A 15,310-nucleotide genomic window follows, 5' to 3' on the forward strand; every position below is an offset into this window, starting at 1 on the left:
ATGACAAACTCTAAAAGAAAATTTGACAAGGGTCAACTCAGCCCTTCCTACGTGGACCCCTTCATAAAGATGACCCCAGAATAAGCCCAGCAGATCCTAACAGAGCAACCTCAGCCCTTGCTTGGTAACTAACATCAAAGCACTCCACCTGGGCTCAGGAGCTACTTCCCAGCTGGACTTCCTATGCCTTCAATATAGAAGCCCCTTCCCTTTCCTTCCCTTTTATGTTAAAATAACGGAGACCGAAGTTCCCCAGGCAAGGTGCAGAACCATGGTGCTCAGTGCCATTCTTTATTCTGTGAATGAGTTTCACGTTCCATCCTCCAGTTTCAGAAGGGAACACTGTCTGGGGGGAGATATAAACCATCGCTCCTCCTTTTCTCCACACACCTTCTGCATAACTCCCTGGCCATCTCTTTGTACACAGAACATTTCTGCATTTTGATGAATTTGTGCCCCTTCCACACTGGTGTGTGTGTGAATATATGTGTTGGCCTGTATGTACAAGTCAGTCCAACTCCACCACAAAAGTGAAATTCACAATGCCCAGCTTCCACCCCAGGTCACAGGAATGCCTACCAGGTATGGACCCTAAACACCACAGATCTGTCACTGAATTAGTGCTTGCTGCAGGCTGGCTAAATCCTACAATACATTTTTCATGGAAGGAGGTTACCTTGGCAAGAGCCAAAATACCACAAATTACACCAGTGCCTTTGATTCAAAGGCAGACCCCCATCCCAGCTCCTGAGCATCCCTTCACACTTCACTCAGTGCCAGGGAGAAAGTCGGCTTGTCTCCTAGAGGTGGAGGTGAGCACAGATGAATCCGCAGCTTCCTCCTCTTACCATTTCTTTAACTCTGGGATTTTTAAGTCACTTACAGTCAATGATGGGCTTATTGTCTCAGTCATCTTTTCTGCTATGTTACAAGGAAAACCAAGAGGAGGCAAAAATCAGGTGATAGTGCTTTCTCGATGCCAGCCTAAGTCATCAGTGTCGGTGGCTACTTACCTAAGTGAGGATGCAAGAAAAGTATGTTTAAGGGACAGAAAAGAATGGGCTTTTTCAAAATGATAAGTCTTCTATCACACAGGGAGCACTGGCCTCACAAACAACTCTCTTCACATCCATGCTAATAAACACCACATTACGATAGATGATATGCAGGAAGGAGAGCAAACGTCTACTCCTTGGCCCCACCACTCAGCCAGCTGGGGCTGGTGGGCTCAAAGGTCTGTATAAGCAGATCTGTGCTTAGTGCGAAGGGGCAAAGAGTGTCGGGAGAGAACAGGACAATTTCATACAAAATCATACCAGTGCAACACAGCAGCCTATCCTCAGCCTGCAAAGCTGATGTATTGATGGGCCACCGTTAGCATGAATACTTCCTAGTAATGAGGACACAAAGGAAAGTGAAAGAGAGGAGATGGGAGACAACAGTTACTGAGAAACTTCTTGCGAAGAGAATTCCATGCTATATAATTGTCTATCTGTGAGCCTATTTCCTCTATTAGGTCGTAAAATCAGAGCGCAAGTAAGCAGCCTGTGTCTCAGTTTCCTGGGATCATAATGCCACTTAGACAGTTGTTAAAGAATTTAAGGAGTTAGTATAAAGTCTGATACATAGTAAGCACTGGACAAATGTTAGTTGTTATCACCATTAATATAATTATTATCATCATATCCTACGGCCCCTAATATAGAGCTGAGCACTGTGCATTCATGAGAAGCCCAGTAAATTTCTTCTGATATGGCTAACATTTATTGAGCACTTTTTACATTCCAGCCACTGTGGCATCTGCTACTATGTGCACCGTCTCATTTTGACTTTTATAAAACAGATATTATTAGTCCATTTAAACAAGGAAAACAAGGCACAGAATGGTAACTTGCAAAATATAAAACAAAGACAATAGGACCATGGAAGAGATTCAAGCCTGGACTGTCCATTTCCAGAGTCCCTGGAGCTCACGACTTCCCCCACGGGTGAGAGCAGGGAGGGGAGGCAGCCGGCCGTTGGTCCCGTGCTCCTGGGTTTCTAACACCTTCCTGTGGCTCAGCCTGAGCCACCATCATATCCACTAACCACACCCAAACACAAAAGCACCAGAACTTTCTGTAGGTTCAAGCAGCCTCAGGGTAAGCAGCAGGGCTAGACACCTGCTTCTGAGTTGTTTTCCTTGGACTATAACTTACATTCAACATAATCGTTTCATAGTTAATGTCTTGTCTACAGAGAGCACTCAACTAACATTTACTGAGGGGCTATGCTCTCTGCCAGGCACTGTCATCACCTTGCTGAATCCTCACAAAAAACAGAGGCAGGCTCCATTATCCCTACTTTCATGAGAAAATATAGGTTCCGGAGGTCAAATAACAGGTCCTACTTCTTTCTCAAGGAACCAAATGAGCCTTGGAACACACAGGAAGTGACCTTTCTCCATCTGCCACCGAGCCAACCAGTTATTTAAATATATTCGAGTAGAGCTGAAGGAGCCTCTTCTCCCCAAGGTCACGGTTATGTATGGAAAACAGGAATTACAGGATTTAAACAGCCGTACTGAAGAGATAAAATAGCCTCACAGGCTGGCCCTCCACTGTGAATGTTCAGGACCATGCTGTGCAGAGCTCAGCTCCTAGAATTGGCATCCATTTCTTTCCTCTTACTTACTTACTACCTGAATCACCCTCCTGACAACCTACCACCACTGGCTTTATATTACTTGTTCTCCTGAATTTTTATTTAAATATAATATTATAATACTTAATATTTCATACATGTGTCCTTTCTCCCTAATTTTGCCTAATCATTAGCATGCAAGTTTTCTAGGGATAGAAAATTGTGACTTAGTATATACTGAGCTGGCACCGAATAAATTTTCACCCATTGATTTAGTACCTAAGCTCAAGAGTAAGGCAGATCATATTTGCTTGACGAATTTTCCAAGAATAGATAAACCTTCAACATTGTATTAAGGAAGAGATCTCTGGCATTGACATTTGTTCTGGATATGCAGGTAGACTCTCAAATCATGAAGTTGCCAATATAATAACACAGCCCCATGCCACTGCCCTTCTTCTCATGTATTTGGGGTCACAGAGTACAGCTCAAACTGGAGTAATGATGTTATTTGGAGTGGGGAAATCAGGTCATCAGTGATACCTAATCAACAGTCTTACACAACAAGCCTTCGTAAATAAACTTACGTTTTTACATTATTCCGTAAATAAATGTGCATTGAAGAAATAGTACTTTACATCTACTGTGTCATTTAATTCCCACAAGCTTGGGCATTCACTGCTTTCATTCCATATATAATACTATCCTATTTTATAAATATGCAAATTAAGGCTCAGAGGACACACATGACAAACTACTGATCTCACAGTCTATACAAAGCAAAAAATGGGCCTTAAGCCCACCATACTCCTACCTCACCAGGGTTCCTGGCCATGTTCCTTAACATGGGGTCTCTTTGTTTTTTTGCCTTAGGGTTGAATTCCAGCTCTGCTTCTTTAGCCATGTAACCATGAACAAGTTTTTAACCTCTTCTTCACCTAAATGGTAATAATAATAATACCTACCTCACAGAGCGGTTGTGAGAATTAAATGAGAGGGTATGCCTAGTGTCTGTCTTTAGGAAAGCACTTAGTAACTGCTAGCCTCCGTTGTCACCACACACTGCTTGCTAACGGGTGTCAGAAGAAAGGCAAGAAGCACCACCCTTGGGTCTCCCCTTCTTCTTCAAAACTCTGTGGTAGGAATCGCAGCCCCTGCTCCCAAAGCCTCCGGAGGAACCACGGCACACTCCAGCACGTAATGCAATGCAGACCCACAGCGCAGTTCCAGGGTGATGTCAGGGCACTCTCTCTCCGACACACTTTCTCACTCCTTGTCCCGCACTGTCCGAAACAGTAGCCACTAGCCACAGGTGGCTACTGAGCACCTGAAACGCAGCTAGTCCAAACTGAGATATAAGACAGCAGAATTTGAAGACTTAGCACAATAAATGTAAAATAGCTTAGTAATAGTTTTTATATTGATTACCTGTTGAGATGATAATATTTTGGATATAATGGGCTAACTAAAATGTGTTTTTAAAATGTTTTAAAATGTGTTAGCTGAAATAGGCTTTAATATTAATTTCATCTGTTTCTTTAACTTTTTAAAATGTGGTGACTAAAAAATTTTAAATGAGACATGTGGCTCATACTATATTTCTGTTGGACAGTGCTGCCTTAGACCACAGCACATGTACAAGGGCCTCATTTTGGAAAGCCGACTCCAGAATTCAGGGAGCAGTAAAGCAATTCATGCAAACACAGGCTGTTCCCACCCTGTGGTTCCAGATCCTTCACTGTGATCAGCAAGCTATATTCAATAGATTAAATTCTATGTTTATCTACAATTAGGCTCTCAGGCTAATATTGAATAAAAATTGCTCATTTGAAAAAATTTTGCAAAACATGATAGGAAAAGAAAAATCAATGGGCAAATAGACGAAGGATATGGTCAAGAGGAAATGAAAGCGGCTAAATACACATTTTCCAGTGCAAACTTATTAGCAGAGAAATAAAAATCAAAATAATTTTTTCCAGTTTATCTGTATTAACAATTCAGTTCCACAAGCTTTTCCCCTAAGGGAAATTTTTTTTTTTTAATTTCTCAAGCTATGATATGTGTTAGGATTTCATCTGTGTAAAAAACAACACATAGAATGAAGACTGGAAGGAACTATGAACACAAGTGAAGGCTGCCTGTCTGCCAGTGATGGTACTAGGGATGTTTTTTCTATTCTTCATACTTTTCTGTTATTAATACATTTTATACGTGAACATGCACAGCTATTTAAAAAATTCACTATCTAAGTAATACATGTAACATTATAGAAAAATGGAAAACATAAATTTTAAAAGTAAGCATTGTTATTTTAATAGTCAGAAAAAAGTAAAATAAAATTTTAAGGGAGATGCAATAATGAAGGGCTTCTTGGCTGGGAAAAGGTTCAATTTGAATACTTCTCACTCATAAAAATGCCTCATACTTATGACACCCTGAAACTTTGCAGCTTACAGTATTTTCTCATAATTTTCTGATCCTTGAAGCAACATAGTGAACAACAGAGTGTTTAACAATGAGAAGGTAATTTCTATTTTCCTCCTTTTTGGGGGTGGGGTAGAATGGGAGTTACCTATATTTCTAAATGTTTTAGAACATGTTTTATTTATGTAAGGAAGAAAATCAGATTTTGGAAAAATTAGCTATAACAGGTTGCAGATAAGGAAACTTAGGCTCTGAGAACGTATGCAATTTGCTACAAGATGGAACAGCCAGAACTCAAACTCCCTGGAATCTTCTTTTCCCAAACCCATGGAACTCCCCATCTGGACCCCTTTGGACATGCAGCATAAGTCTCATAAATGTTAAAATTAAGACTCGACTCCTGGGTAAACTAAGATCAAAACAATTGCTATGCAGGGTTGATATAGATAATCTTCCTGTTTAGAGAAGTCACTCATTTAATGCACTACAGCTGCAATTGTGTTATGTTTTCTGAGAAAGTAACCTGAACTTGACCCTAGCTTCTTGAAATTCCCATGCTGCAGAGATGTTTCTCGGGACACACAGGGCATTTTACTTGGCTCAACCAGCCATAATTCAGCCTAAAAACTGTAGAAACTCCTGAGTTCCAATGCTGGTATTTAAAACACACGTTTAGCTGGTGGCATTTAAATAAAGCTCTGTGGCCTCATTTTTGTTAAGTGCAATGCATAGTTTTTAATCCAATAGCCGGGTTTGGCTTACCTTTTCATTCCCCAAAGCAATTCATTTTCACAACCATATAAACTGCAAATCATAATTCCCCATTCCAGAAACATATACTTAGTCCCCAAATGTTCCTCCCTCCTCCAGCCATTTCCAAGTCAAAGTAAGATGGGACCACCAAACCTTCTTTCTTGTAATATGGCACATTCCGAACACAGAGCCCACCAGGATTAAGACCTGTTATTTAGCACATATCTTCAAGTTTGTTCATGTTTTAAACTGTACTCTAGGTGCACTGCAGGGCTGATGTGGGTTCCTTCAGGGCACATGTTATCTTTAATTTGCCACAGGTGTTCTTGGGCAATCTCTCCTCCCTGCATTGTCAGTTAGCATGTTCCCAGTCAGTATCTTTGACTCTATCCTAAATAAAACAAAATCAGGAGGTTTTATGGGAGAAAATGCATAGTGCATTTTTTAAGGAAACAGGCTCCCTTGATTTCAATTTCAATTTTGGGAACAGGCTCCCTCAGTTAATGCAGGGCACTGCAGGTCCTCTACCCTGACGAGAAGGAAGGTTGTGCCGATGACTGGCCTGTGACACAAAGTGAGAAGCCTGCGCTTGGAGAGAAATCCACAGCTTCCTGACATCATCTTATAAGATGTTTTTATCAGCCTAAGACAGAAGGGCTGGGCCAAACACTACCATTTCATGCTTTTACAAAGTATAAAAGTATATCTATACACCAAAAATCAAATTAATATTAATATATTCATAGATAAACAATATATTAACAAACAGTTACCACTCTTCTCTCTGCTTTCAGGGAGCTAGTAAATCAAAAACCTGTGCTGAACAGACAAGATTGAACCAAGACAAAGGGCCAAAAAGCGAATGCACAGGCTCAGAGACTCAGCCACACGAGTCATTCTTAGTCTTTTCCCAAGATGATACTGCCTAAAACATGCACATTAGCCTTAAATTCATTATTTATCATCTTCCATAGCTAAAACGTTCTGCTAAAAATGTCTGAAAGACACACACCCTCCACCCAGTCCTCACCTCCAAATGAAAGCAAACCAAATGACAAACTAAAGCCCACACCCCAGAGCTGTCAGCAAGGTTAAATTTGCTTCTACAGTCTTCCAGTACATCCAGAGAAAAAGGTGCATGCAGAGGGCTTTCCTCCTAGAGTCTGGAATATATAACCACAATTCTGGTCCTTCTGAAGAAAACAGAAGTGAGCAGAGCACAGGCTAACTAAATATAATTTATGATTATAATGTGAAAAATTAATTTGTACAAGAAAAATGTAAGTGGTTATATTAGGAAAGTAGGATATAATAAGTAATTTTTTTTAGCATCTTTAGTTTCCCAATTTTTGAAATATGGACAGTTGTCTTTGGAAAACAAATATACATCTTGACTAATTTACTCCAAATTGCTTTGATAAAAATCAGATCACCCACCAGTATTCATTCATGCATTCATTTCCATGAGGAGTGCAGATTGCATAAGCCAAGTTACTACTTCTGAAAGTGCTCTGTTGCCTCAAAGTGAGGCAGAATTAATATCCAAATGCTTGGCTTTCGGGGGCTGGGAGAATTCTCCATAATAACAACCTATCTAATTCCCATCTTGTTCTTATTCCTTTCCATTTCTACTTTTAAGCTGAGGAAAAACTAAAATGGAAGAAGGGAAAAACCAGAGCTTTCAACCCTGGCCAGCACATATTCCCTGCAGACCCCCATCCCCACCAGCCATAGGAGCCTGTCTGTGACACAGGCCACGGTGGTGCAAGGAAACCAGGCCTTGGCTAGGGCCTCTCCAAGGGCGTTTCCATGAAAGGAGCCTGAAGGGCTTTATAATCAATCACCTACTAGACATATCCATCTTTAGCACATCAGAGCAGGTGAGAGAATTTGTAAGTCAGGAACGATGGCAAGAAAACCCAATTCTTTAAAAAATAAAAATAAAAACAAATCCCAATTCTTACTCCTTTCATAGGTTCTATCACTTGTCTCTTTGGACCTTTCTGTCTCTAGGCAAAAAGGAGTGAAGTCCCAACAGTGTCATGGATTGGACCAAACCACTGAACATTGCTTCCCTACTAAGCCCATGTGTGCAGCATCAGCCAGGATCACAGACTCTGTGATCTCAGTTAGAGGTCTCTTCTTCTAGCCCAGGACTCTACGCAATGGTATATGCAACGGTCTGTACCCAAAAGCCTGCAGCTTTCTAAGCCATCACTATCAGTGACAAACAGATAACCCTTTAAGCACAAGGGAATATGTTAGTGAAATTAAAAGGAGCCCTGCTTGTCTCCTGGGCGACAAGTAAGTTGAACATCACACACTGTTGAGTTTCAGGTCCAACCCTTGGAGTTCAGGCTGCGTACATGTGTCTAAGCAGGGCTGGTGTGGATGCAACGTTGTTTACCCAGTTAGCCAGGGCTGCACCGCTGGAGCCAGGCTGGCGGCCATGGCCAGGCTCACAAAGGGCCCTTGTGGCACTCAAGCCCAGCCTCAACGGCCTGTCTGTTACATCTCCTGAGACATCTGAGGTGTCATGTCAGCCTGGCTCCTAAGCCTGGCAGTCAGCTCAAATCCCTCACACATTGCTTCTCTTCTCTAACGTCATAACTTTGAGACAAGTGACACTTTCCACAAATAACTGAGGAGACCTCCAAAAAGTGTTCCCCACTCCCCTGACTGTTTCTCCCACCTCATATCACACCTATTGCCAAGTGACAAAAGGCAAAGAGATCCATTGTATGCACTGCTGTTTCACAAACAGTAAAACGAAACAGAGGACAGAGACTTCATTTGGGGATAGTTTCCCCTCTATCAAGCTCTAGAGGCTGAGTTAAGGAAAAAGAGTAAAATATATCATAAACCAAACTGTGGTACAATTCTGAAATAACATCATGGGTTATTTTAAACAGCTGCAATAAATGAACGTGATGCAAATACCAGAGATATGGTAGTTTTTTTAGTTGAAATTTCTCCTTTGGAGAAATTCTTTAAAAAAAAAAAATTTCTCCTTTGGAGAAATTAGGAACGATAACAGGGAAAGAAGAAGAGCCCCTGGGGCCTCCCAGTGGAGTCAGATTATGCCAACTTCAGGAAGAATGAGTTCTACTGCCTGGCTGAGGTCTAACAGTTGGTTATGCTGCTTTGGAGCTGGCATCCCCAGCCTAATGTGGGGAAGTGTGTCAGCCGCGGGGTAGTCAGTGGCAGATCAGCCAGCTCTCCCTCTGCCAAGCCCCCGTCACTCCCTTTTCAGAAGATGTACAGCCAAGGTATGTCCTGCACACAGCCACTGGGGTCGCGTGGGGAAACCCTAGCTCATTCAATTTGGAGACAGATAAATAAAGCCCTCCATGAGAATGACATATCCAATAACAGGCAGTGGCCACTTGTCTTCTCTGCGCATGCTCCCTGCTCCCCCTGCACAAGGTCAGTGACATCTAAACACCGGGGACTCCTAAAGTGTGATCTTCAGACCCAACTTCTCTCCTGAGAGTTTGATTTTTAATTGCCTTATTTCCAGATGCCCTGTTCCTCAACTTCCATATCTAACCGATCACTAAATCCTGTCAATTCTTTTTCCCTGCCTCTCTAAACATATTATGCTCCTCGATGCTCACTGCCCAAGCTTCACCCATTCTCGTCTGGACTAGTGAGAGTGTCCCTGCAGGTCCTCATGGCCTTCGTCGCCCTTTCCTCGAGCTCATCGTGTGCTGCCACTGAAGTCAGCTGTTAGATGTCAACATCCAGTCCCTACCCCAAAACACTGCCTTTCCCAGTTGCTTATGGACACATTCCAAGCTCCTTAGCATGGTGCTCAGAGACCTTCACCAACTAGTCTCAACCTCCCAGTGCGAACACACCCTCCGCCACTTCCCAGCACACCCTGACACACCAGTGCTCTGCATCACTGCATTGTTCCAGACAAGCCTTCGTTCGTAGCCGCTCTGAGAAACAGCCCTCCCTCTGCACAGTTCATCCTACTTCATCTCTACCCACAACTCTTACTTATCCTTCAAGACCCAACTCAAATGTTACCTCCTCTGGGAAGCTCTCCCCAATCCCTCCAGCTGTGAGTCATGCTCTCTTGTCTGTTTCCCTAGCACTCTGCACACTTCTATCCTAAGACAGCATGTTGAACAGTAGTGATCTGTTTACTTGCTGGTTTCCCCTGAGACAATGCAATAAGGTCCCTGAGAGCAGGGATCATATCTTTATCTCTGCACCTGGAACAGGGTTGCAGAGTGGAGTATACACTCGGTACGTGCTGCTGGATCCATCAATCAGCCAGAAGAATCCATGTGAAGGCTGTAGGGGGAATTAGTGCAAGGGAGTGAAAGATTTTGATGTCAGGATATGTGTCTAGCCCCCCTGCTGCCTCAGACTTGTGTGCTAGGGAAATTTATTAATCTCTGCAGACTTCAGTTGCTCATCTGTTGAATGAGGGGTGGGACTATGTGATTTCTACAGTCCTAGCATTCAGACTACATTTTCCTTTAAAATCTACAATGAAAAAGACTATAAAATCCCTTGGTAATAATACGTTCCAGGAGTTTGGATGCTCTCCACAAAGCCAGAGGAAAATTGCTACTTTGCCAGGCCACTAGGCAGAGCTCCCAAGGACGGCTAACAACTGAGGTTCCTCCCCTACACTCATAATCCCCAACCGCCCTCTGTTACGTTTGGAGAAAATCCCTGATTGCCCTCTACTCTGTTTCACTCCACATATTTTGGCTTTAAAAAGTGGCTTAATAAATATTACACATAAGAAAAAAAAAAAGCCTGATGACAAAAACCTAACATGCCCTGAAAATAGTAAGTGCTGATAACACGACTTGCTGAATTTTGAAAAGCTGAGTTAAACCTCTAGGCCTGATACTCACCTCGTTACCCCGTACTCTGGGGGTGGCTGGTACCGCAGGACGGCCACTTCTGTTCTCGCAGGCTGAGGTGCAGGGTAAGGCTTGACCATCTCATGAAGCATCCCAGGGTGCTGGTCACTATAGAAAAGTCCATGCTCCTGGGTCTTGCTGACTGGGGACATCATTTGCTTGGTCTTGAAGGGGTACTCGGGTGGAGGGCCTCGAGGGTCCAGCACTTTACCTGCAGACTGGGCCGGGGAGGGTCCACCTCCCGCTTTGAAGCCCTTCCCATTCCCTGAGCCAGGGAGGTGTTGCTTAGCACCATTCCTCTCCAGTGACAGCTGCATGATCCTCTCACTGAGCGAGCGGACATGGCCCTGCTTCAGTTCTTTCAGCGCCTCGTCCTTGTGCACCTGTCCACTGTTGGCACGGTTCACCGTGGGCCTCCCCTCCGTCCGGGACTTCTGACTGGTGCCCCCAGCCATGTAGTAACCGTGGCCCACTGCTCCCTGCTGCTGCTGCTGCTGCCCCCTGAAGAACTGTGACTGGGCTTTAGCCTCCTCGTAAGTGGGCAGTTCCTCATTGTTCTGCTGAGGCTGTGTGGACCGGACCTGTTTCTCCATCACCGTATTGTCCACCTGGTGTTCTTGACCCTGCGGTTCCTGGCGTGCCGACTGGTAGACCATTTGTGGGTCTTCTTGAGTGAGGTTTTCCGTGGAAGAAAAGTTGTTTGTCGGGTGGGCTGGTCCTGCACTCCCTGTGGCCTGGTGCTGAATGGCCAGCAAGTTCATGTTCTCGGTCGGGGTGCCATAGCGCAGTTGTTCCTGGATCAGCCGCTGCAATACTGTGCCAGCTGCTGCATCCTCGGAACCTCTCATTTCCACCTCTGAGATCCTCAGGAAGTTTGGGGAGTGGAAGTTACGAAGAGGATCCTCAGCTAAAAGAGAAACATAAGGAAAGAGCTATTAGGCTGTTCCACAGGAGACATGTATCTGAGTATGTAGCGGATGATTAACCTTCTAACTACAGTAGCCTTTAAAGACAAGACTCCAAATACACCATCACCTTCACTGGCCAGGCAACGTCTCCTGGACGTGCTTCTCCAACTCAGAGTGACTCTACTCCCTCTCCCTCTCCTCCTGCTTCCTCCTAAACTTTGCTCCAGCCTTCAACCCCTGCCTTTCCTTTACTCTCCCCATTGGTCGCTTTTCTTTGTCACATAAACATACCCAAGTCTTTCCATCTTAAAAAAAATACAGGTGAAAACCAAAATCGAACAAAAAGAAACCACCTTTTCTTGGCCCTCCCATATAACTCTAACTGCCACATGTATCTCTCCTTTCCTTCTCTTCCAGTTGTCCTCTGTAAGCACCCTACGCTTGCCGTCTCTGCTTCCCAAATGCTCCATCCACTGCCCTCCCCACTGCTCTGATCAGTAACCAAATCCGATGAGAATTTTCCAGCTCTCAGGTTTCATACCTAATCTTTCTGAAGCTATGGATGTGGCTACTCACCCTCTTCTTGAAATGCTGTCCTGCCTCAGCCTCCAGGTCACCCCTCCTCTTGGTTCTGGCTCTTCTCTGTACACGCCTTCTCTGGCTCCCTTCTCTCACCTGGCCCTCAAATCCTGGTGTTTCCCACAGCTCTGTAGTATGTGCTCTTCCACCGCCATGAAACAGAATCTCCCTGCACCACCACACCCACCCTCATCTCCAACTACTGACTCATGGCCCACATATCTACCACTACCAACTGAAGGCCCCTGAGTCCTTCTAGCTCAACATATCTTCCTCGCCCCCAGTGCTTACCCACCCACCCCAATGCCAGCATCCCCTACCTCGTCTACTTTCTGTCAAGCCAGAGACCTGGGAGTTTTCCAAAATTCCTTCCTCTCCCTTACCCCCAACATCCAGTCAGTCACTGCCTGTCAATTCTACTTTCCCAACATCTCTGCCAACCCTCTTTCTTATTCCTGTGCCAGCCCCCAAGTTCCTCATTAATAATCACAATATAACCACAAGAATCCCTTAAATGCATATATAGATGTGCCAGGTATTATACTGAATTCTCTCCAGGTGTTATTTCATTTATTCCACATACAATCCTAAGAGGCAGATATTAATTCCCCCAGTTTACAGATGGGAGAGAAGTTCAGAGAGGGTAAATCACAGAGGCCACAGAGGAAGAAGAGGCAGAGCCAGGATCTGACACCAAATCTGTTTTCTTCCACAATGTTACAAGCCCTTGGTGTTTCGTACCCAGGCCATTCCAACAGCCTCCTTATCTATTTCCCTGACTCATTCCCTAGTCTCATTCACACTTCTAAACCCACCCCTCGGACCCCAATCTGTCTTCCATACTACCTTGAAAGATTGTTCCACGAGGAAAATCTAATCATGTTATGTCACTCTTCTGTACAAAATTCCTCAATGATCAATTACAGGATGAAACTGACATTCTATTACATGGTGTAGCAGGTACTGCCCACCTTTCTAGCAACATTTCATGCCGCCCCCAGCCCCTACTGGCAACCCCTTGGAATTTAAGCTCCAGCAATACATAAGTATATATAGTTTCCAAGACATGCTAGCTCTCTCTAGCTCCTAGATCTTTGATTGCATTCTTCCGTCTGCCTAGAAATCTGCATCTCACCATATCTCTTGGGAAATTCTTAGACATGCTTCAAGTCATAGCTCCAGAGCTACCTTCTGAGTAAAAACTTTCCTGCTGCAGCCCAGCAGACTTGATCCCTCCTTCTCCAATGCCCCTACTCCATTTGTATATATCTCTATTGGAGCAATAGTAGATGGCAATTATTATTTACACAAGACTTGAGACTCCTTAAAGACAATGATCATGTCTTCTCATCTGGATTGCCCCAGCACAAAGCCCAATGCCTGCAAGTAATGGGGGCTCAGACATTTAAAAGTAAAAGAATACCTACATGAGCTTCATGAAATGTAACACTTAGCCCATTTTACAATAGTACTATTAAGTAGTGCATTAAGGATATTACATAGCATTGTGAGAATAAACATTCTACCACTTACTACAGGCATGACCTTGTGCAAATCACTATTAAGTAGTGCATTAAGGATATTACATAGCATTGTGAGAGTAAAAATTCTACCACTTACTACGGGCATGACCTTGTGCAAATCACTTACTTTCCCTGAGCCCCAATATCCTCAACCATAAATTAATGGAGCTGGACTAGATCATCTCTAGGCAGCCTTCAGGTGTACAGTTTCATGCCTTGATGGCTCTGTGGTTTTATATTCACATAGGAGCACAATCATTTTCCAAAAAGTCTTTCTTCCCCAAGTACATATTATTTTCCCTATAAATGGCATCCTCATCACATGAGTCATCCAGATAGAAATTTCATATTCACTTTTGACCTTTTTTCTCCTTCACTCCCCACATTTAATCAACTGTCAAGCTGGTTTGTCTGAGCCCACAGTGAAATGAGAAAAATGAAGGTGATGTGATATGCTTATAAGATATATACACATATGTATATTAATACTTCCACATGTGTACATACATAGACATGTGCCATTAGAAGGTTTACAACTATCTTTTTTGGGGACTGTCAAGGATTACATCCCTCTTACTTTTTTTATATTAAAATATGAAAAAAGGTATATAACAGCAGATGACATGTTTAGTGTCCTTGCAATAGCAAAACACTGCAACTCTGTGTTGGTCCCCTAATTTTCATTAAGAAATTTCACATTTGTGATAGTTAGAAATTGGATCCAAGCCCTAGTTTCTGCACCAACATGCTCCCCATCAGTCCCTTCTCCCACACCCTCAGCCACTCTGCAGGGCCTGGTCCTCCTTACCAGCTGCTTACATGTCCCAAATTCCCTCCCAAAATCTCTTGTCTCTGGCCTCTTGTCCTTTCAATCCCTACTGGACTGACTACCTCTCTTGCTCTACCAGATTCAGTCCCAGGGGACAGAGTTTTGTCGCTGTACCCATGTGCTGTCTCCTCAGTACCTAGAACCCTGCCCTGACAGAATGCCACAGAAGGCGTTCAGGACATGATTGCTGAGGAAATTTAAAAATTTTATAGACTGGTTCCTGAAGGTCAACTTTGATCATATGGATCCCCCGTCACCCCCACCCCCTGCAAAATCTCACCTTTGTGGCTTCTCGGAACCTCACTCCTCTGAAAAATGGGGATACTTCATAGCTACCTCATAGGAACACACGTAAAGTAAATTCACACTTACCCTTTCACTTCAGAGAATGTACACTATAACTGAGATATAAACCCAAGTTCAACAATAAAAAGTTTTAAACAATAGAAACAGATTATTAAAAGTCCACAGAAGATGAATTGCCAAATAATTGTAATAAACAATGAACAACCCAAGGAGAGAGATCATTGTGGGTTAGACTGTGGATTGGTCCACTCATTCCTTTTACAGGTATTTACTGCAAACATACCGTATTTCAGGCACTGGACTAGGTGCTGGGTTATGAGAGTAAAGAGGGTATCGTCCTTACCCTGAGGGTAACTGATCTGAAAGGCTTACTGCAACAAGCACATTCAAGTAAGAATAAAGATTTTTAAATAATACTTGAATAAAAGTTCAAATAAAAATATATTTCCAAAGGAAAATGATGTATTTGGATGAATA

At 43.3% G+C, this 15,310-nt stretch overlaps 1 protein-coding gene across 1 annotated transcript in view; it reads right to left on the bottom strand.

Moving 5' to 3' along the window:
• AMOTL1 (angiomotin like 1) overlaps window positions 1-15,310 on the bottom strand; it is a 96,651-nt gene that overhangs the window by 55,814 nt on the left and 25,527 nt on the right. Inside the window, exon 3 of the mRNA XM_045557099.1 lies at window positions 10,680-11,595. Within this exon, the coding sequence (XP_045413055.1) occupies window positions 10,680-11,595 (916 nt within the window). The remainder of the gene's footprint in view (window positions 1-10,679; window positions 11,596-15,310) is intronic.

Source organism: Lemur catta, chromosome 7, assembly GCF_020740605.2.
Source record: "Lemur catta isolate mLemCat1 chromosome 7, mLemCat1.pri, whole genome shotgun sequence".
NCBI classification, from domain to species: Eukaryota; Metazoa; Chordata; class Mammalia; order Primates; family Lemuridae; genus Lemur; species Lemur catta.